This window comes from Pleurodeles waltl, chromosome 11 (genome assembly GCF_031143425.1).
Source record: "Pleurodeles waltl isolate 20211129_DDA chromosome 11, aPleWal1.hap1.20221129, whole genome shotgun sequence".
In the NCBI taxonomy this organism is placed as follows: domain Eukaryota; kingdom Metazoa; phylum Chordata; class Amphibia; order Caudata; family Salamandridae; genus Pleurodeles; species Pleurodeles waltl.
In genome coordinates this window covers 18,833,487-18,856,037 of record NC_090450.1, presented here as the reverse complement: position 1 = coordinate 18,856,037, position 22,551 = coordinate 18,833,487, and the positions used below count along the sequence as shown (strand labels likewise).

The 22,551-nt window shown below is 45.4% G+C and overlaps 1 protein-coding gene across 1 annotated transcript in view; it reads left to right on the top strand.

The window, feature by feature from the left end:
• The window catches only part of LOC138265051 (mucin-4-like), a 183,506-nt gene extending 161,745 nt beyond the window's left edge, over window positions 1-21,761 (top strand). Inside the window, exons 17-20 of the mRNA XM_069212599.1 lie at window positions 12,633-12,792; window positions 17,113-17,211; window positions 20,538-20,654; window positions 21,616-21,761. Of these exons, the coding sequence (XP_069068700.1) occupies window positions 12,633-12,792; window positions 17,113-17,211; window positions 20,538-20,654; window positions 21,616-21,761 (522 nt within the window). The remainder of the gene's footprint in view (window positions 1-12,632; window positions 12,793-17,112; window positions 17,212-20,537; window positions 20,655-21,615) is intronic.
• The last annotated feature ends 790 nt before the right edge of the window (window positions 21,762-22,551 follow it).

Genomic DNA, 22,551 nt, shown 5'->3' with positions numbered 1-22,551 from the left:
AACCACTTCTCCCTGAATCAAAGGAATTGCACAGTCATAAACCCGATGTGGAGGTAAAACGGGCTTGCTAAACTTCTGGAATACATCACTGTATTCTTGATACTCCCTGTATCATGTTAATTGAGCAGCTCCTGTCTTTGGGAGAAAGGATTAAACCTTTAGGGGACCTATAAGAGTTCATAGAGTAACAATTCTGTTGACAAAATTGGGATGTTAATGATATTGTTCTTGTTTCCCAATTAATGTATGGGTTGTGCCAAGTCAGCCAGGGAATACCCAATATCATGGTATGATTAGGAGAGGATATCAGATCAAAGGTAATGTGTTCCTGATGTTTTCCAACATGCAGACATAGGGTGGGTGTGGTATCCACCACTGTCCAGAGGTTAGAGGGGAGCCATCAACTGTATGGAAATTTTCTGGCATCTCTTTAGAAACTGTGGTATACCTCTTTCTTTGGCCCAAGTCTCGTCCAAATATATATACCACTTGCTCCACAATCCAATAATGCAAATTCCTGTTCTTGATTATGGGAAAACAGTAGGGTAACGGACAGTATAAACAGGGCTGTGGTATTCTCTTTGGAGGGACATATTGAAGGTAATTCAACACCTCCTGTCCCCTTCCTCCTCACAGGGGGTGGGAGATGGCGTTTCCCGGAGGTCTGGAAGGATGGACAGGACACATCCAGATCAAGTGACCAACCTTTCCACAATAAAGCCAAAGGCCCTTTCTTCATCTGTCTTCTCTTTCTGTTTCAGATAAAAGACCACGGACTAGATCTATCTGCATGGGTTCTTCCTCTATAGACTTTTTAGTCTCAGGATGGACTTTGTCAGAACGACAGGCTGTGGAACAGGGTATTCCAGACTGATACTGCAATTGAGTCTTTTGCCTTTCCATCTTAAGTTCCAGCAACCGTTACTCTATGTTTAATGCTTGATCCATCAGTTCTTTCAGGGATTCTAGTTGAGTAGAGTGCACCAATTCATCTTTTATTTCTTCTCGCAGTCCTCGAGGAAAAAGTGTTACAAAAGTGCGTTCCACCCAAGTGGTCTCAGCTGCTAACTGTTTGAATCGGGTTAGGTCTTGCAATACATCCTGATTGCCTTGCTGTATATGGCATAATGCTTCTTTAGCAGCATCCTCCAGCCCGGGTCATTCAAGCATCTGTTTAAGGAGCTTAATAAAGGCAGGATAATTGGACAATATAGGATCTTCAGTAGATACCAAGGGGGTTGCCCAAGCTAGGGCAGGGCCAGACAAAGCATTTATCAAATAACCCACCTTAGCCTTGTCAGGTGAAAATTGAAAGGGTCGAAAGGCAAAGAACACTGTCAATGAGTCAAGAAATTCCTTTACTTAATGAGGATCTCTGGAATATTGTGGTGTTAAGGTGGACAGAGAAGGTATATCCTTGGGCCGAGACGTCAAGCCTTGCCATAGTGCGGTATTTCAGCACAAATTTGTTGTAATTCTTGGGCTTGTTGTTGCACAGTATGAAGCATGGATCGTTCATTTTCTACAACATCTTCATGTGGTCCCTCCAAGGTTCTGACACAAAGCTGCTTCTTTGGGCATTGCAATCTGTCACGGTCTGCACGTCTCTTACCGCTGTAGGCTGCAGTACTTGGAAGGACACCTGGTTTCTTACTGTGTGAGAAAACAGGGCTGATTGCAGAGGCCCCCTAACTTTTTGCCCCTATTTTTCACTGTTTGCTGGTGTTTTCCTGACTCTGATGGTGTCCTGGGTACTGCTAACTAGTGCCAGGGCCTGTGCTCTGTAAAAAATGAGTACGCAAATTAGGCTAATTATAATTGGCTAAGTCAACCTACCTATACGTCCCTAGTATATGTTAGGGCATGTAGGTTTAGGGACCCCAGCATAAGGTGCCCAGTGTCATTTTAAAGGCAGGCCTGCCTTGCTGGCTACTTTTAACTTAAAGTTACATGCAAATTCGAATTTGGAATTAAAAGTACTTCCAACGTCTTAAACTACCTTATTTTTACATATAAGTCACCCCTAAGGTGTGCCCTATGTGCCTCCAGGGCTGGGTGCCATGTATCTATAAGCCGGGACCTTATAAAAATAGTTTTATAAGCCCTGGTGAGGCAAAACAGCCAAATGCGTTTTTCCCTCATTGTAGTGAATGGCCTCCATAGGCTAGAATGGGGATACTTTATTTTAATTTAGTCCCCTTAAGTGTCAGATACTTCAAGTCTGGTATTAAAGTAATTGTTATAATAAATCCTACAAAGTACAACGGTTGGATTTAATATTACTTGTTCAGGTGAAGTGTTTTAAACTTTACCTAAAAAGTTGCCAACTTCAGCCCTGTAGTGCTTTGCGCTGAATGGCCAGCCTCTGGCATCCTGGCCAGGCTACCTTGATGAGGTGTGAAGTAGCCTGAGCTAAACACAAAGAGATGTGCCTGGGGGAGGAGATCTTCCCTCAGCAGATGGGGAAGCAGGAATGGGGGAGGGCTGCCAATCTGGTCTTCAAAGGCAGGGAAGGACATTTGGAGCAACCCAGCACCTCCTTCACATCCCGGAAAACCATACAATTAGGTGCCCCCATGATTAGATTAGGAGAGGGCAGGAGAAGGGTGTGTTTACGATTTTTAGCCACACCAGTGGGTGGGCTCAGCCAGATGTAACTCCCAAAAATCAGTTTCAGCCGTGATGGATTTTGGAGGAATGTTGATCCATCGGGTTGATTTTTGCCACACTTCCCAGTAAGTGGTCATCACAGGGGGGAGGGCCCTGCACCTGATTAGAGAACCAGGACCCCCCAGTTGTTCACCCAGGAGCAAGGATAAATATGGCAGAGCTGCATCCACACCACAGATCCCTACCAGATCCCTACAAGGAGGAACATCAGAAGAAGGAGGACTGCCCTGCTGGGCCTCTGACCTGCACCTGGACAATGCACTCTGAAGGACTGTACCAGCTGCACACTTGGGCTTCACCACAAGAAGGACTTTGCCTGGCTTCAACTGGTTCAAAGAGGGACTCCCTGTTTGCTACAGGTACAAAGGAGCTGCCTTCGAGTCCCCTGCATCAAGTCCTGCAAGCAGAGCCCAGCTGACCAGCGTCTAGTGGTCATTTGAGGATTCTGACCAGGTGCATTCTGGGAATTGTAGTCCTAATTCCCAAGGAGCAACTCAGTGCTTCTGGAATCTTGGATCAAGTTGTGGACACTTCAAAGAACCAAAAAGGACCTCTGGAAGAAGATCTAGAAGTTTGGAGATGTTTGGAGCAACTCCATAATTTGAAGAGTTGCATTGTGGTAGTTGTAGTCCAAGACTCCAAGAGGCAAACCAGAGCCTCTGAGCTGTTAGCGGGTGCTGTGGACCACTTTCCTGAATCAAGAAGCACTTCTGAAAGTAAGTGTGAGAGTGTTACCTCGTGGGTGACCTAAACTCTGGGCTTTGTTCCTTTCCAGTGTGACCTTTTTTAACCCCTTGAGCGCTAATTTCTTGAAGCTATAAAGCATTAATTCTTTAAACTTTCATATCTCCGGTTCCCCTTATCTGATTTTAATCGTTTTGGTGTCATTTAAAAAAAAAAAATATAATCTATTTCATTAAATTGGTGTTGGATCTTTATTGTGTTTTGTGTTTTACTTATTTACTGTTTTGTGATTTTTAAATGCTTTACACATATGTCTCCTAAGTTAAGCCTTGTCACTCATTGCCAAGCTACCAGGGTTAAGCTTGGTTTAATTTATTGAGACCTAACTGGAGGTTAGTGGCCTATTGCTATTGCTAAGTGTAGGTACTTACCTGCCCTTACCAATAACCCATTTTCCAACATACTGGTTCTGGATTGGCCAAGAAAAGGGCGACCCCTTCTAGTAGCCATGGTGCGCTGACTTGAAAAACGGTAAGGCAGACCTCTATCACAGGAACTCCTGAAAAAGAGGAAAAACAATGAAAAAAAGACAAAAAATAGAAGTAAAAAATCTGAAAATAAGTAGAAAAAACTGGAGACAGGAGCGAGGATCATCACCAAGACGGAAGTGTTTGCAACGCAAGGAAAGAGGGAACTGCAGTGTTTATATACCACTAGACAGGAAGTGACAAAACAGGAAAATGCACGACACCATCTTGGATTGGGAAAAGCCACATAGAAATGAATGTGAAGAAAAGCCAAGTATAAAAGGAAAGAAACAATGCATGCTGGGAAGATGCCACAACAGAAGAAGACAATATGCACACCCAAGGACAGAGAAAAGGAAAAACAACCCAAGTAAAGGTAAGTGGAGGGAAAGTCATGGAGGCTGCCAGGGGCCACGGCGCGACCCGGAGCCCAAAATGAGACTCCTGGGCCGCACTGCGGTATGAAATGCGAGGCAATCATCAATAAAACGGGCCGCGGCGGTTCCAGTGTCCCGAAACGCAGACTGCCGGCCTGACTGCGGCCCGCAAAAGGGACGCTGCAGTAGTCTGCGGCGTCACAGATATATATATATTTGTTTTAAATCTTTCACACTCCAATCCGGATATGCGACCGGGTACAATATCAACACTCTGACAGTACACCAACATGACTCAAACCACTTAGGATAAGCAGAACAACTGTTATCAAAGATTTGGAAATAAAAGGAAAAGAAAAGATGTAAAGAACTAACGAGGTAATACAGAACTGCTCGCGAAGGACCCAAAAGAGGAGGGGAGCGGGGAAGGAGGAGAGGGGTGGTGAGGGAGGCGGCCCCAGAGAGGGGGGAGATCTGAGGGAAACCCAGAAAAAGATCGGCCTCAGAGAACGGCGAGGCGGGTGTGACCCATATGCTCGTGTGGGTTCTAGATCCAGCTCCGTGAGCGGGCCTGTGGGGGGGCACTTGTTGCCTCAGTCACACTGGATCCCATTGCACAGAGTGTAGGGACAATTCTGTGCGACACTGAGGCAGCAGTCTAACCGTTCCCAGCCTCTGCCTCGTGAGCCCCATGTTTACCTCTACGCGCGAGTGTGTGTCATGTAAGGACATAGATGCTGCGATTTCAAGGTGGACGAGTATCTTCCTTGTTCTCCAGTAGAATAATAAAAGAATCCCACGTGCCCGCCCTCTTGACTATCACCCCTCTATTGCGGAGTGAGTGCACTACCTGCGCCTCAGCTCTGGCCCAATGCAACAATTTGTTTGACCAGTGGAGAGTATCTGGGGCGCTTGGTGACTTCCACTGCATCGCCAAAAGGTGTTTAAATAATACGAACGCTAAGGCAAGGCACCAGTGGGCCTGCTTCCCCCCTCTGCGTCTCAAGCGGATCTCCAGTAAACAGGATTCGGGTGTAGGGGATAAAGAGAGTCAGGTAACATCATGCCATGCGCGCAACACCGGGGGACAATCCCACATCATATGAAAGAAAGCAGCATCCGGATCCCCACATCTTGGGCATTCCGGGGTAACTTGTGGGAACATACGTTTAACCCGGTGAGGGGATAAATAAGTTTGGTGTAAATAATTGGATTGCGTGTACCGGAATCGAGAATTACGTGATACTTTGTGTGTCGAAGTGAGTGCTGTAATCCATGCACGCTGTATCAGTGGCGCGGACAGAACCGTGTCCCATCTAGCCTTTGCCTGTGTATGTACCTCCTCAGGACAAGCAAGCAGTGTTTTATATATCCAGGATATGTTAAACTGTGTGCCCACACCAGCGAGTAATTCATGTAAGGCATGGGCCATCGGTGGTTCGAAGTCCCCACCTCCCCATGTGCCACGTACCAGCTGATGTAGTGCACCTTATGCTATGAACCAGCCCTGTCCCAGGTCGTGAGCGCCCACCAGCGCTTCATATGTCAGGAAGCGTCCCTCTTCAAAAATGTCCCCTATTGGCTGTATGCCTTTCGCGGGCCAAACAGCCAAGCTGTGTTGTCCAGCTACCCTCCCTATGTCCGGGATGGCCAGCAGGGAAATCTTAGGTGAATAGGATGGGGACAGGTTCCCCCAATACATACTGGCGCCAGTTCCACCGAGCCGCATTCATTAGGATATTACGCAGGCGCGGTGGCTCGTCCTGATCGAAAAGCCATTGCAGCACATTTGTGTGGCCCAGGGATGCATTCACCATCCGACCCTCTGAGCTGAGGGGGTCCTGCAGCCAGTGCAAGATCCAGTGTATCTGCGCCGCTGCATAGTACAGCTCATACTGCGGGGCACCCAGTCCCCCCTGCGGTAGTGGTAAATAAATCTTGGTCAGTGCCACTGGTCAGCGGCCGTTGCCCCACACCAGGTCGGTCAGCAGACTGGACAGAGTCCCAAAGAAAGCCAGAGGGAGCATCAGTGGCAGGGCGGAGAAATTATATAATAACCGTGGGAGAATGATCATCTTTGCAATCGCCACTCTCCCCAATGTATCCCCAGGTATTTGAAAGTGGTAAGGCGTAAGGTGAGGCTGTGGTTCGCTGAGGTTCCAGTACCAGACGCATCAGGAACAGACAGGACTTTGTCCAGTTCACTCGCAGACCAGATAGATCTCCAAATGAATCCAGCAGACTCAGTAAATCCGGGAGGGATTCAGAGTAATCACGCAAGTATGTCAGTGCGTCGTCTGCATATAAGGAGACAATCCGATACTCATCCCCATCCAGTATGCCCCATTGTGGAGCCATACTCTGTAGCCGCACAGACAATGGTTCAATTGCCAATGCAAACAGAATCGGCGATAAAGGACAGCCCTGTCTCGTGCCCCTGCCAATGGGGAACCCGTCTGAGATTACCCCGCCTGTCTTAACTCTTGCCATCGGGTCAGAGTATAGTACAGTTATCCAACGCATACATATATTGCCGAAACCCATGCGCCTCAGTGCCTCCATTAAGAAGGGCCAGCCTAGTGTATTGGATGCCTTTTCTATGTCCAAGGAGACCTCTATCCACCTGTAGTCTAGCTCCGGGGTCTCCTCCATGAGCCTCAGCAGGCACCGAATATTAATGAAGGTGTTGCGGCCAGGTATTAAACCAGATGGATCCGAGTGGACCAGAGTTGACATTAGCGGGAGAAGGCGATTCGCCAGCACTTTCCCCAATAATTTTCAATCTGAATTCAGCAGTGAAAAGGGGCGATACGACCGGACATCCAGGGGAGCGCGACCCTTCTTATGGAGGATCACTATTACCACCTCACGCTGCGACTCTAGGAGCCAACCCACACTAAAGGCATCCGTTAACATTTCCAAATATGGTTTAAGCGTCTGTGCAGAGAAAGTCTGGTAGTACTCAGCTGGCGTGCCATCACTTCCGGGAACTTTGCTGTGGGCTAATTGGCGCAGCGCCTGCTGAATCTCTTCCATTTCTATAGGTTTCTCCAATTCCAGCAACTGTGGAGCAGTTAGGCGGGTTAAATGAAGCGCCTCGAAAAAGTCCTCCAACTGCTGTGGCGATGGAGGGGGACGTGCCATGTACAAAGCACTACAATATTGTCTGAAAGCCTTGTTAATTTCTAATTGTGTGTTAACTATGCCCCCGGAATCTAATCGGATGGCGACTATGGGGGTATGCTGTTGTTCACCTCCTATTAGCCAGGCCAATAACCTGCTAGAGCGGTCCCCCTCAGAGTGCATCCGAGCTATGTAGTGGCGTTAGTCAAACTGCCTCAGTCGCGAGTCAACCTCGGCCCAGTTCCCTCTTAACTCAACCAATTTCCTCTGATCCACCGCCACCCGGCATTCCGCCTCACGCAGCTCTGTCTCAATCTTTTGTAAATCACGTGTTAACGTACGGCGCAACCCCCTAACCACTGACACACATAAACCCCTAACCACCTCCTTGTGGCCATCCCACTCAATTGCCCGTGAGGACACCGTTTTCTCATTTAGAGTAAAGTAGGTGTTGATATGCTCCGCTAGTTCTGTGCGAAACGGGGGATCAAGTAGTAGATTTGGTTGTAGGCACAGGAGAGAACGCATGTGGGCGTTCTGCCCCACTGACCAGAGGCACTCAAAGGACAGTGGTCGGATATAGTTTTTGCTAGATATGAAGCCCCGGTAAAGTTATGAATCAGCCCGTGAGAGCTGAGCAGTAAGTCTATTCAGGTGTGGAGGCAATGGACCGGGGAGAAGGAGTATTCCCTATCCAGGGGGTGTAAGCCCCTCCACACATCATTGAGTCTCCTCTCCAGCATCCAAGACTGCAGTGCTTGGGAGATTCCCCTACTGGGGGCGCCTGCAAGTGGCAGCTGAGATCTGTCCAGATCTACACGTGGAACACAGTTAAAGTCCCCTCCCCAAATGCTGGGTAGCGAGGGGTCTTGTATAAGTTGAGAGGAGGTAGATAAGAGAAAGTCCCCCTGTTTAGTATTAGGTGCGTAAAGCCCCATTATAACTAGTTGTCTCCCGTCCAGTGCCCCCTCCAGTTGGACATATCTACCCTCGTCGTCAATTTTATTGTGTACTACAGTATAAGGGACCCCGGGAGCAATCCATATCAGCACCCCCCTCGCGAATGCCCATGTCTTAGTACCATATATCGCTGAGATTACTCAAGTCTCCTGCTGTGAGGTGCGTCTCCTGTAATATAGCTATATGTATCTTATGGCGTTTGAGGTACGCATATATCCTGCAGCTGTTAAAGGTGCCAGCCATGCCCCGAACATTCCATATTAAAATATTATATGTAGTAATAACGGCTTGAGTGTGAGATACTGTGAAACAGTTCTGGTGTGGAAAACTCGCAATTGTCTTCCTCCCCCGCCCACCCCCTAGCACCCTCCACCCCCCACCCACCCCACCCAGCGAGCATAAAAGGAATCTGTGATTAGAAAAGAAGTAAGGAAAAGGGAAAAACTTACGAAACCCAAAACAACCAATAATGTTTTGGCACAACCGGTGCAGTCAAGGACACTTGTCCAAACTAGTTCCTTTCGGAAACCCACACGGGTGTGGTGAGGTGCAGTTGAGGAAGATGTGCGGATCACTGCTCACAGCCCTATTCGGATGTTCTGTCTTCCTGCGCGGTCCCGAGTGCTCCGCTGCCCATGAGGAGCCTCACGACCAGGCCGAGGTCAAGTGCAGCGACCACTCCAGTCCGCACTAATGTTCCGAAGAACGCATGCCCCCCAGGGCCGGTAGCTCCGGTCAGCAAGTTCGAAGGCAGGCCCTCGTCGGTCCCTATGCACACCATGACACCTCATCATGCGGTGGAGCTCTCAGCTGAATCGCCCCATGATTACTGTTGTATTTATCTTTAAATGTCATCAGCTGTGCGCTGGGTGAGTTCGGGCCGAAAATTAGCGGACATGAGGGGAGGCTATAGCGACTCTGTGTCAAGCTTTGAGTCAGTGTTTCTAACCTCACTTCGAGACGGGGTTTGCACCGCCACAAACACATTTGCCTCTTTTAGGGCTTGTGCTTGGCCACCTGCCATTTGTGATCTTAACGGACATGTCTCAACCCCGGCTCCAGCCCTTTTTTACCTCCGGGGACGGGGGGTGAGCCAACCCTCCCATCCGACGTCCTCCTTTATTGGGTCCACTAGGCCCTTGGCATGCAGCCAAGTCCAGGAATCCTCCGGGGTCGGGAAGATGAGGGTCCTCTCCCCGTCCACCACTCTGAGTCGCGCTGGGAACATAAATGAGTAAGTAATGTTTTTGTTGAGCAGCAGTGTAGTCCGGATAGGCCGTGATAACAGTGTTTTCCATTCGGATGGGGCTTAAAGTTCTGAAGCACTGGAGGACCTGATCTCTGTCGCAATAATTTAGAAAGCGTGCAATTAGCGGTTGAGAGGGAGCCCCCGGATGCGGCGGCCCATCCGGAATCCGGTGTGCCCACTCCACCACCAGCGAAGGAAGCGCATTATGCATCAGCACTGTGTCTTTCAGCCATCTTTCCAAAAACACATCAGTGTTGGGTGTCTCTGCCCTTTCCGGGAAGCCCAGAAAGCTGACATTGTTCCGACACGAACAGCCTTGTGCATCTTCTGCCCTGCGCTGCAGTTGGGAGATCTCGGCCTCCATGCGTTGAATTTGGGCTTTCATTTCGACAATATCAGGTTGGGCTATACTAAGCGCTGATTCGGGTTTGTGATGGTCCGTTCTGAGGATGTTTACCTCCAACACCACTGAGTCAATTTTCCCATCCAATGAGGTTTTAGTGTCCAACACCGCCTGCAGTAGTTTGTCGAACTGTGCTGAGTGAGTGCGCAACGTTTCAGACATCCGGTGTAGAGTGCCGGTTTGGTCGTCTGTGGCCCCGCGAGGGGTGGGGCATCTCCCTCGGCACTGAGCTGCGTCTTAAAGGATTTTGGGTTAACCATGATGACATGGATTGTCAGCCATCAGCAAGTCCTGACACCGCCCCCGATTCCACACTGAAGGTCAGCCCTTTTCTTAGGTGCTGCGGTAGGCGGCGTGCCAGCATGCAATCTTATAGCAGGTCAAGCCTCCCCCCAACAGGCCGACCTATGGTAGTCCCAAGATTCTTCACTCCTGTGTCCAGCTCAGACTGCCCCAATAAGCGGCCCTCTGCATTGAGTGATGCCAGGGAGGGCTGTAACAGTAGCGCTATGCAATTGACAAGTACCTGGACGTGGAGAGGCGGTGATTATGCACACAGCCAGCCGCTTAGCCACATATGCGGAGTCTTAGGGCCATATTTATACTTTTTGAAGCACAACTGCGCCGACACAGTTGTGCGTCAAAATTTTTACCGCCGGTGCTTCGGACTGGTCTGAGTAGAATTTTTTTTACTCAAACCAGGCAGCGCCGGCGTAGGGGAAAATGTGGGTTTTGCGTCAAAAAATGGTGCAAGTCAGGTCTGAGGCAACAGTCATGCCTCAAACCGGACTTGTGCCATTTTTTGACGCACAACCCCCATTGAAATGACTCGTGTCTTAGCAAAGATAGGAGTCATGGCCCCTTGCCCAATGGCCATGCCCAGGGGACTTCTGTCCCCTGGGTATGGTCATTGGGCACAGTGGCATGTAGGGGGGCCCAAATTAGGCCCCCCATGCCACTTTAAAAAAATAATAAAAAATACTTATCTCAACTTACCTGGGATGGGTCCCCCTATCCATTGGTGTCCTCCAGGGGTGGGCGAGGATGGCATGGGGTGTCCCAGGGGACAGGGAAGGGCACCTCTGGACTCCTTCCGAGCCCACAGGTACCTTAACGCCTGCCCTGACCCAGGCATTAAAAAACAGCGCACATCAGGCTATGCGCCGTTTTTTAAGGCCCACCCCCTCCTGTGCGTCAAAATGACGCTGGGGTATAAATAAGGCGCACAGGCCTTAAAGTCATTTTTTGGGCGGGAACGCCTACCTTGCATATCATTAACGCAAGGCAGTTTCCCGCATCCAAAAAATGAAGCACACAGTGGAATTTTGACGTCCGCTGGGCTTGACATCAGAGTTTAAATATGGGGCAAGGTTTGCGCCGAATGTGTGGCAAAACTTTTGACGCACATTCAGCACAAGCAGAGTATAAATATGCCCCTTAATGTCTTTCTTCACGCGGCTCCTGTGTCGTATTCACATAGATGACCATGGACCATCCATCCTGTGGTGCGGGCACAGTGTTGAATCAGAAGAAGAAAACGGGGGGGGGTGAGGTCCATTCACTTCATGCCAGCGCTGCGTTTTTGGTCAGGTTGGACGTGCAGCCAAAAGTCCCCAGGGAGGGCTGCTTTATTGCCGATCTCAATGGTGCTCCAATGCAGCAATTGAATGTCTGGCCTGCCCGGCCGTCCGTTGTACTCCAGATGGGCGCGGCTACTATGCGCTCCCAGGGGCTGGCTGCCCCGATCTCAGGTGAGCAGCTCTAATCCCACCACACTCACAGGCGGGAGCCGCCTCCGCAGCCACAGGGCCCCCCCCGGCTCCAAACAGGGCCCCACCAACCTTGTCGTCCTCACCAGCTCAGGTGGCAGCCTCCCTCGCTCCGCCGAGTCACGTAGCCGCGCAGGATGCCGCACGGAGGGCACGCCGACACGCAGCACCGGCCGGTGGATCCGCCCCCTCCCGAGGGAGATCCACACGTTTCGCTTGTCCTCAGGTCCCCCTCTGTCACGGGGGACACCACGCGCTTACAGCGGGCGCCGGGACCCCACAGGGCTGGATGAGTTCCTAATAGTTGGTGGGCCGCCAGCGGAGCTCTTTACGAAGCGTCTGCTCCGGCCGCCATCTTGGCCACGCCCCCCCTCCCGGCGTCACAGATATTAATGTGTAATATGAATTTAATAGAAGTGGTTGTGTAATTATATTTAACATAAAAGGTGTGATATAACTAAAATACTTGAAAAACGCTGACAAGTGTAAATCATGGTTTGAGTAAATGGTTAAATACGGCTATGAGAGTGTGAGTACTTTACCCGGGGTAGGTTAAATAAATTAACGGGTATTGAATTGCGGTAGATGAGCAAAACCAAAGGGTTTTTGGAATATATAATTACACCTAAAGGGAACTTTCTTTGTCATCTTAAATATTACATCACTAAAATTTCAATTTATTTCAGCTGGTGAAAATTTATATTTTTAGTTGCAGTGATGGATCCATTTAACCTGATTCATTTCCAGAAGGCTCAGTATCAATGAAAACATGAAAAAGAGACTTAAATATGACAGTGGGGATGAAACCTTTGCAAAAATGTAGTATGTTTAGCAACTTGAAATCTTAATGTCAATGTTCCTTCCCTGCAGGTCTCTGCTTGTGTCTGTAAAAATAATTACACAGGTGAGTTCTGTGATGTTCCACCTGACCCCTGTATACAAGGGTGCTTTCCTGAAGTTACCTGCAGTGACATTAAAGGATGTGGTCCTTGTCCTACTGGCCTGACTGGTGACGGAATAAGCTGTGGAGGTGAGGGAACACTAACTGGTATAAAAACATAAAGGCATGATTTCAAATGCATGAAATTTTATTGTTTCTATTGAAAAACATTTGCTATATAAATATTCGAAAAAATACAAGTTTTCCATATAGGGAACATGAATGAAACAAAAATATACATAGCAATAAATGTTAATAATCTGAAATCTATAAGATATTTGATAATATGCTATGCCAACTATAGGAATACTGATAATTGAATATTTATGCATTATATTTTAAATTTGCAGTTTCAAGGAAGTTTAGTTAATCCTTCTGTACGCAGTGAATCTTGATTGTTACCTATAAAGGCATTTGTTTATAATTTGACAAAGGAAACTTATGATTTTATCAAGTTTATGGTTGTAACAAACTGCATTCCATCATTCACTGTACAAACATTTATTACTATTGTTCCAAATTAAGACAGCTTGTTAAAAGCAGGTCAACAAGCCTCCTCTCCAATAATTTAAAACCACAGCATTCATGTAGTTAGCTTCCCAGCCAAATATTATGTGAATCAGATGTACAAACTTTTTAAAGAAAAAACACTTATTTAGGCAGAGCTCATAAAACAGTACACCAGAGTGTATAATAAGAACATTAATTGAACAGAATTCAGAATTATAAACAATATTTTAACACAGTTAAAGAGAGCTCGACAAACTACCATGTCTAATAAGTAAATTTTAGGATTTATTTTGAAGGGATCTTAGCTGTTCTTTACACCATATTTCAAAAACAGGTTCCATGAATGATTCTGTCTTTCAGCTGGAAATATTAGGCATCCTAACAGCATGTGTTCCATTGAAAAAGTTACATACGCTTGACAAATAGTTCTCCCATGATTCATTTTTTCAATTTCATATATAAACCCATGACTCTGACAAACAGGGTTTATTCCAATTTTAAATCCTAACATTGCTATACACAGTTTTGAACTTAGTTTGATACTCCAAAACATTAGGAACTCCAGAGGATTCCCCAATTAAAAATCATCAAAGAATTCTTTGAAGATGAATATACTCCAACAGGCCTAGCAGCACTGCTTTACTTGTGAGTCGGTCTTTTTTGTTTATAATATTATTACATGAAAAAGCCAGTGGGTTATCCTTACCGCACCTTCATGGCCTGGCAATGAGCTGCTCTTTGTACATATTTCTGAACATGTGGACACCCAGAGCCAGGAGGGCATTCGGGCACTCAAATTAAACTTGTAACTGATCTAGCCTTTTATAGGGTTAATTACTTCATTTAAAACATTGCTCCATCGATCTCCGGGAAAGCCGCTCCAAATCCTAACGTTGGTCACTCATTGAACTCCTTCTCTCAAAATCTGCTTGTTCATAGGGGAATATTTTAATGAAGGACTTAATGAAGGAAGTACTTAAAATCCAAAACTAGGAGGCCTGGAAATGTTCTATAAACACAGTGGATTCAATTCCTAGAATCTAGGGATAGTTACTCACAGATCAGTTTGCAACACATTTGAAAGTAGGTGTACTAGTGTTGAGAATTATAGTTCCAACAATTTTGGCTGATTACCCCATGGATAGTTCAGTGTGAGGAGAGAAAAAGCAGGCAAAGTGACTCTTTCACTCACATCTGTTACTACAAGCTGCGCCTCTTTTATTTCATTTTACTTGAGGCAAAGAAACTTGAATAACAATGGAGGTTGGCAGGGTGTACAGTAGACATGTTTGGATGAAACAAATAAAGGCCTGGTTAGGTGATAGTACTCAGCTGAGAGGGAGAGAGAATACACAGACCTAAGGACATACAGTTTAATGCAGGGGAGAGTGCAGAACCCAACAAGAACTGGTGCAGAGAGCTAGGAGGAGTGCTATGACTTTTTCCAATGAGAAGTTTGACAGAGCCGTGGCTCTAATACAAAGATTATTTATAATGGTGCCAGTGGGAGGAATGGGGAACCACATCATTAGTGGAGTACTATTCAGTGATTGTGGATGTGGTGTTTATAAAGGAGGGGAAGGGCACTGCACTCACAGGTGAGGAAATGATGGGCAGTTATCATTTTCCATTGAAGCTTTCTCTGGCACATTAGTAATGCTTGTAGTAGCAATATTTCAGAAGTGAACAAGCAACTCAAAATGGAGTGTAGGTCCTCCTGCTGTCTTGTCTTTTTGGTGGCCACCTGCAGGAACCCACCATCCCATTGTGTGACATGCGCCTTCACTTTTAGATTAATAAAACATTGCACCATAATTTTTTATAATAATAATTGTGGGTTATGAGGAATAAATGAACAACAAACAGTAAAAAATAAAGAATTGCTACTCTCCTAATTTGCACATCCATTTTCTGTATTTTTAAGCCATGGGAGTTAAACTAATTGAGCAAAGTTGACTGTTATGTATTGTGAGTGTGCTAATAAATATATTTTTGTTCATTTATTACTACAGTGCAAAGTTGAAAATCCCTGTTATTATTATGATAAACCATAACTGACATGAATAAAACAAAAAGTTCTAGCTTGTAGAATGCATTTCACAGTGACTTGACGGAGGAAAACTACACTGCGTATGTTTTAAGGCCTATTCTGTGTGACTTTATCTCAATGCTTTGATATATTTCCTGTATTCTGCTACTCATTAAACACCTTTGTAGGTACCACACCCAAAAACTTGGGCCCAGACTCGGGTTAGCGTTACTTTTGAAATGCTAAACCTTTTTTAGGATTCTCAAACCAACACAATTTGGTATTTGCGTTGGTTTGTATGGAAAAGTAACTCAAAGCAGCACGAAATGCTTGCATTACTTTGCATCAAGGGGGCGTTACATGGGTGTACCCGCGCTGCCATCCATGCTTCTCGAAGCTAAACCCTATTCTCAAACTTAACTAGAAAGGGTTTAGCGCTAAAAATTACCATCGCTGAAAATCTATGTGAGTATGGCACTCTCCTGCTCTCCCCTGTCACGCACGCAGTGCAGCATTTTTGTGCTGTGCTGCGTTGGGTGACAACTTTTATAATCTGGGCCTTTGTATCATGCAAGGCTTGGGCCCAGATTCTGAGAGGTGACAGGCAATGAAGAGCAGTATCCAAAGTTGCTGCGCTGTGTTGCGTGACAGGTTGGGCGCAGGAGAGCACCATATTCACATAGAAATGGCACCCTACTCCCTTTTCCCTAGCACCGGCATTGATTACAGCTGTCGAGCGCCACGCACACACATTATCAGCATAGTGCTATGGTGTGTGTGAGTCTAACATGGGTTTTGTACAGGAATGGTATCCTTCCTGTACAAACGTTTTTGCTTAGACAAGTGGAAATGCTTTTCCTACTTTGTATGTGTGCTGTACAGTGCAGCACACATGCAAAGTCAGAAAAGCATAGAAAAATGAAAACATTTCTCTGTTTAACGCCTGCTTTTCTACAGCATTCATTTTTGCCACTAAACCCTTTCCACTGATGTTTGAGAACTGGGTTTAGCACCAAAAAGCATGGGTGGTAGTAAGGGTATGCCCATGTACCACCCATGGAACGCCATCTTGATGCAAAGTAAAGCAAAGCAGCATTTCAATCTGCTTTGCGTAACTTTTCTATACAAGCCAATGCGAACAATTTGCATTGGTTTGTGAATCCTAAAAAAAGTTCAGCATTGGTTTTCTGTTACAAAGGTAACGTTAAACCAATGCTGAACCTTTGAGAATCTGGGCCTTGGTATCCTGCGACGGACAGCATAAATCTTTAGTAAATCTGGCCTCTAGTATATTTTGTTCATCAGTTTTCCAGTACAAAACTTAGGGCCTGATTTAAGAAAAGTGGAGCTGCATCCACCATGTGTGCACTGTATTTATGATACGGTGCACCATGGCGGTATTAGGAACAACAGCATAGAAATTTTTTACGCTCTTGTGGCGCTTTGCACCACTAGTGTCAAAAGTGTTGACGCTAGTGAAGCAAAGTGCAAGGAGGCCCTTTGAATACAATGGGTGCATCCTTTTAATACCTGCTTTGAGCAGGCATTAATAATGACGCCAAAAATGGTGCAATGAAATCTTGTAGATTTCATTGTGCCATTTTGCAGGCCTCCTTGTGCCGTAAAGCCCCCTTTACATACATTATGCATGGCACATGCATAATGTGGCGGAAAGGGATTGCAAAGTGGTGCAATGCATGCATTGCACCACTCTGTCAATATGGGGCATCGATTTTTCAGGCCTAACGCCGAATTAGCGTAAAACAAAATGATGCTAATGTGGCGCTAGTCCTTCTCAAATTTGGTCCTTAGATTTAAAGCTCATTCCAATACTGCAGTGGTAACTGACATCCAACTTCTTACTTTCACAGATACCGATGAGTGTTCTATGGAGAACTCATGCTCCTTAAATGCTACCTGCGCCAACACCGTGGGGAGTTATAAGTGTGAATGTAAACCTGGATTTGTTGGTGAGTAAGCTAAAAGTCCATGACTGAGTAAGTCCACATAAAGGGAAGGGCGACCGTCAGGAGAGTATCTTTTAATAGAAAAGTGGTTCAGTTCTATCTGGCCAATTTTTTATCTCTTCATGATCACAGATGTTTGACTAGTGACAAGATGGACAAAGCTGTAGATCCCAACTTGTTGGTACAAAACTCTACTCGTGTCCTAATATGAATTTGCAGATAACTACTCCAGTGCATGCAATGTTACTGTATTAACTGACAGTATAAGTTTGCTGGGCTGATTCTCAACCACAATTGTTCCCAACCTGTGGTCTGAGCACCCCTAGGGGTCCGCAAAGCCTCCTTAGGTTGTTCGTGACTGCTTAGGAAATTTAATAATGTTAACATAGTACTTTCCCAGCTTTCAGCAATGACTCATTGGGGGGACTCCAGATTCCAATAATGATTCAGTGGGGTCCCCAGGTTCCAGTACTGATTAAGAGGGGGTCCACAGAAATCAAAAGTTTGGGAATCACTGGTCTACCAGGTCATCTCACATTTCTAAAATATGGTTTTAATGATAAGCTTAGTTGAGGAGCACAAGTAGTGATTTACAGTAATAAATTGGAAAGTCATGATTATATTTCTTAAAGCAAATGAACTGAGAGGAAAATAAAGAAGCTAAATGCATCTGCTTCTCATGGAATTCAGCATCATATCAAAACAGTGAGTAATGAACATGGTGCATTGAGGGAAGCATCCTCCCTGCCTTCAAAGGGTCAGGTCAGGACCCTTGATCCTTTTCGACTCACCAGATCCTACAACGTTCCTTTAAAATACTAAAGTGTGGAGGGGGAACCTTGAGGGCCCAGATCATCGGAATATCCTCAGTTATGGACTCCAAACAGGAGTCCATTAAACATTTGCAAAGTTATTATGAAAACAAAAAAATGGCTTTCATAGGAAAGTCTGACCTAAACCTAACTACACATTTGCCACTGCCACCTGTGGAATATAATCCGGTTTAAAAAAAAAAATAAAGATCAGCCTAGTAAAAAAGATTCATGGCGTGGGCATCAAACAATAAATAGGACTGTGATTTGAGCATCAAAGGGAATAGTGTAAAAGATAAGAGAACCTTTCGGGGACCCTCCTACTAAATAAAAAAATATACGTATTATTTTTTTAAATGCTTTAAATTTCCAATCCAGGGGGATGCTTCCTTCACATCCTCGTATGGATTCTGGAACTTATTGGCCTGAAACTTGTATAGAGAATAAACAAAGGGCATTGGCTTAAGAGCACTAAGGATGACTATTTGTACCTCTCACTTGCTTTCAGCACCATCTGTCCTGTGATGCGTTTTAAGATGACATTACGTGACTTTCCCCAAGTTTGTAATGTTTGTCTGCTTAGGACCACAACCCTTTTCCAAATCTGTAGTGATCACTTTATCAAGAAGGTACTTTTGCTTCAAAAATAATTAACACCTAGGATATATGTTTGGAAAGCTAATCTCTTTTGCTTTTATTCAGGATAGTTGAAATTCATATTAGGAACTAGCTATGCCCATTCCTTCCAAGACCTTTTCACTGTCATCTTGGGGAAGGATTTGAAAATCTACCAAACCATAAACCTAGGGGGAATATACATACCATGCGTTTCAGGACATTTTAATATTTAGAAATGCACAGAATCATAAAGTAAAGCCAGCAACTCAGCCAATACATTTTGAATAATCCATTATTTTGTTCACAGTATAAAAATCACCAAATAATGTATCTAATCTCTTTAATCACTGTAAACTACAAAAATAGTCCGATTGATTAAAAGTTTTTGCTACCATGCATAAAACCTAAACACTGTTTAAAGTATGTGGTTGGGCTAAAGGTATTTAAACTTTTATTGGAGGAATTACGGTGAATTATCCTTTTTGGGCAGGTTTACACTTCAAATCTTGAGTTTAGAACAATGCCATTCCCTTCTGTTTATGATTCTAGGTGTCGGGCACACCTGTCTACTGGCAATGTATGTGCACTTTATTGCTGTTAGGCAACTTTTTTAGCTATTTGATATGTAGCACTTACACCTCTTATTGCTTACTGCTCTTCAGGAGATGGAATCTCATGCAGTGAAATCAATGAGTGCAGTAGCAGGAGTCTGGATGGGGATGGGGGTGGGGGAGACGCCTATCAGTGCCAGGGAAAGAATTCCCTGGCACTGATAGTGCTAACCACAATGGATTTCATGGCGGTTCAAACCGCTGGAAATCCACAGCGGTAAGCCGGGTCCAAATACCGCCGGCGGTCTAATGACGGCCGCCGGGCTGGAGACCCAGGTCTCCAGCCCAGCGGTCGTCTCCGCCCTGGCAGGCGGAACGGAGAACCGGCGGATGACCATGGCGGTAACCGCCATGGTCATAATTCCACAAAGTAAGACCGCCAGCCTGTTGGCTGTCTTACCGTCGGTTCTCCGCCTTCCGCCAGGGTCATAATGACCCCCATAATGTCCAGTTGTGCACTCTTGATACAAACGTTCGGCAATGTTTCTTGCTCCGAGAGCATATTTGTGATTTTACAATATGTCACAAAAAAGATGCAAGCAGTGTGTGTCGTGTGAAGTATTATATAATCATTTCATGAGATTGTTGCCTGGAAATGGAGGACTCAATTCACTGTAGAACTGCTCACAATCCAGAACAGAGACAGCCTGGTTCACCAAGGTAAACTTTACACACAACGCAGCACAACAAGGTAATGCTGCGCTGTGTTGCATGAAAGGGAGACATCAGAAATGGACCCTATTAACAAAAATATCGTACATTTCTGCCCTCTCCCTGCGCTCGCGCACAAAGAGCAGCCTAGAGCCCATGCATTGATGCACGGTGGCCTGTGTTACAGGCAGGATTGCTTTTATGCATGAAGGGACACCTTCGTGAACAAAAACAATCCTTAATGGCATTTTTCTTTTCTATGTGTGATGCATAATGCATCACACTTAGATAATTGAAGTTAACAAGGATAAGTAAAGTTTTTTTCTTCAGGTTACGTCTGCGTCTCGGAGGCGTACCATTTTGACGTACATCTCTTTGTAAATCTGTGAATGTACCAAAACCATTGCTTGGATACATGAGAACACCAATACCCTACCCATGGAATGGCTACCGGCAGCAAGCACAGAGCCAGGCAAGGTGGCTCTGTGTGTTTTAGTAAATTCCCACTAAAGGACTTGCGGCACCTTGCGGCGTGCAAGGGAAACACAGTCCCTTGTAAATTTGGCCATTATTTCATGGGATGCATGCAGTGATAAACATAATGCAGTGCTATAAAAACTTTCTTGGTCTTCTCTAGGTAATGGAGCATCTTGCAGTGATATCAATGAGTGCATGAAGAGCCCATGCCACAAAGACGCAATCTGCATTAACACTGTTGGAAGTTACACCTGCACCTGCAATCCTGGATATGAAGGCAAGTCAAGAGCTGTCAGACCCTCCTAATCTGCTGTCCTATCTTAAACAAAATGCTCTTCAAGGCCTTCCTCTCATGAACTAGACTTGATTGTATATCTATGCAGACTCATGACCGCTTTTTCCTACCGTGCAATCTACCTAAGATCAGGAGGACATTTGTGATTTTTCAATAGGAGGTCACAAAAAGATGCAAGCAGTGTGTGTTGTGTGAAGTGTTATATATTAATTTCATGAGATTGTTGCCTGGAAGAGGAGGACTCAATTCACTGTAGAACTGCTAACAATCCAGAACAGAGACAGCTTAGTTCAGCAATGTACATTACACACCACGCAGCACAACAAGGTAAAGCTGCACCTGGTTGCAGCAAGGGAGACATCAGAAATGACTAATATATTTACAAAGATGTCGCTCTTTTCTGCTCTCTCCCTGTGCTGGAACACAAACTGCAGCCTAGAGCCCAAGCAATGATGCAAAGTGCCTGTGTTACAGGCAGCTTTGCTTTTGTGAAGGAAGGGACACTGTTCTGTACAAAAACAAGCCTTAATGGCATTTTTATTTTCAATGTGTGATGCATAATGTACTACACATACAAAAAGGAAGTAACAAGGATAAATAAAGTTATTTCTCCAGGTTACGACTGGGTCTCTGCGGTGTTCAATTGTGATGCATTCCCAGGTTTACAACTCTGTAAATCTGTGAATGTACCAAAATCCTTAGTTGGATGCAAGAGAACACCCATACCCTATCCATGGACGGCCTACCTGCAGCAAGCACAGAGTCATGCAAGGTTGCTTTGTGTGGCTTAGTAAATTCCCACCAAAGGACTTGCGTTGCCTTGCGGCCCGACCAGCGTTTGTCAAGGGCAACACAATCCCTTGTAAATCTGGCCATTATTTCATAGGGTGCATGCAGTGATAACATAATACAGTGGTTTCAAAACTTTCTTGGTCTTCTCTAGGTAATGGAGCATCTTGCAGTGATATCAATGAGTGCATGAAGAGCCCATGCCACAAAGACGCGACCTGCATTAACACTGTTGGAAGTTACACCTGCACCTGCAATCCTGGATATGAAGGCAAGTCAAGAGCTGTCAGACACTCCTAATCTGCTGGCCTATCTTAAAAAAGATGCTCTTCAAGGCCTTCCTCTCATGAACTAGCCTTGATTGTATAACTGTGCAGACCCAAGTCAGCACATTCCCACTGGTGCAATCCACCTAAGATATAATGTCCATTTGTGCACTGTTGATACAAACTTCTGTCAATGTTTTTGCTCCGCAGGGACATTTGTGATTTTTCAATAGGTCACAAAAAGATGCAAGCAGTGTGTGTCATGTGAAGTGTTACATAATCATTTCATGAGGTTGTTGCCTGAAAGTGGAGGGCTCAATTCACTGTAGAATTGCTAACAATCCAGAACAGAGAAAGCCTGGTTCACCAAGGTTACACTTTTGTGTAAGTTTACAAATGTTTGTTATTCTCAGAGGGATTTATGAGTAGTATCTTTACCAGTGAGGAGTGTCTCTGCACTTAAAAAGATAGGTCTTTATGTGCAGAGACTCCGCACTCATGATAATTGTAACCTTACAAGAAAGTGTACGTTTATCTTGGTGAATCAGCCCAAGAGTTTGTTTACCTACCCCATCTCCAACCGTGATTTCTACGTGGTGTGCAAAGACCTTTCTCAAAATGGCAGCTCGGCTATTTCAAGACTCAACGCTGATGAAGGTAATAAGGAGTGTCACAGGTACATGCATCACCAAAATGGGTCAGTTATCAATGCAAAAAAGTCGTACCTCCATGTTGAGCTTTGAGGCATTTTGTGCTCCAGGTGATGGGCCCAGACACAAATGGGGTAGTGGCCATCATTATTAGTATTATCATCATTGTTACTG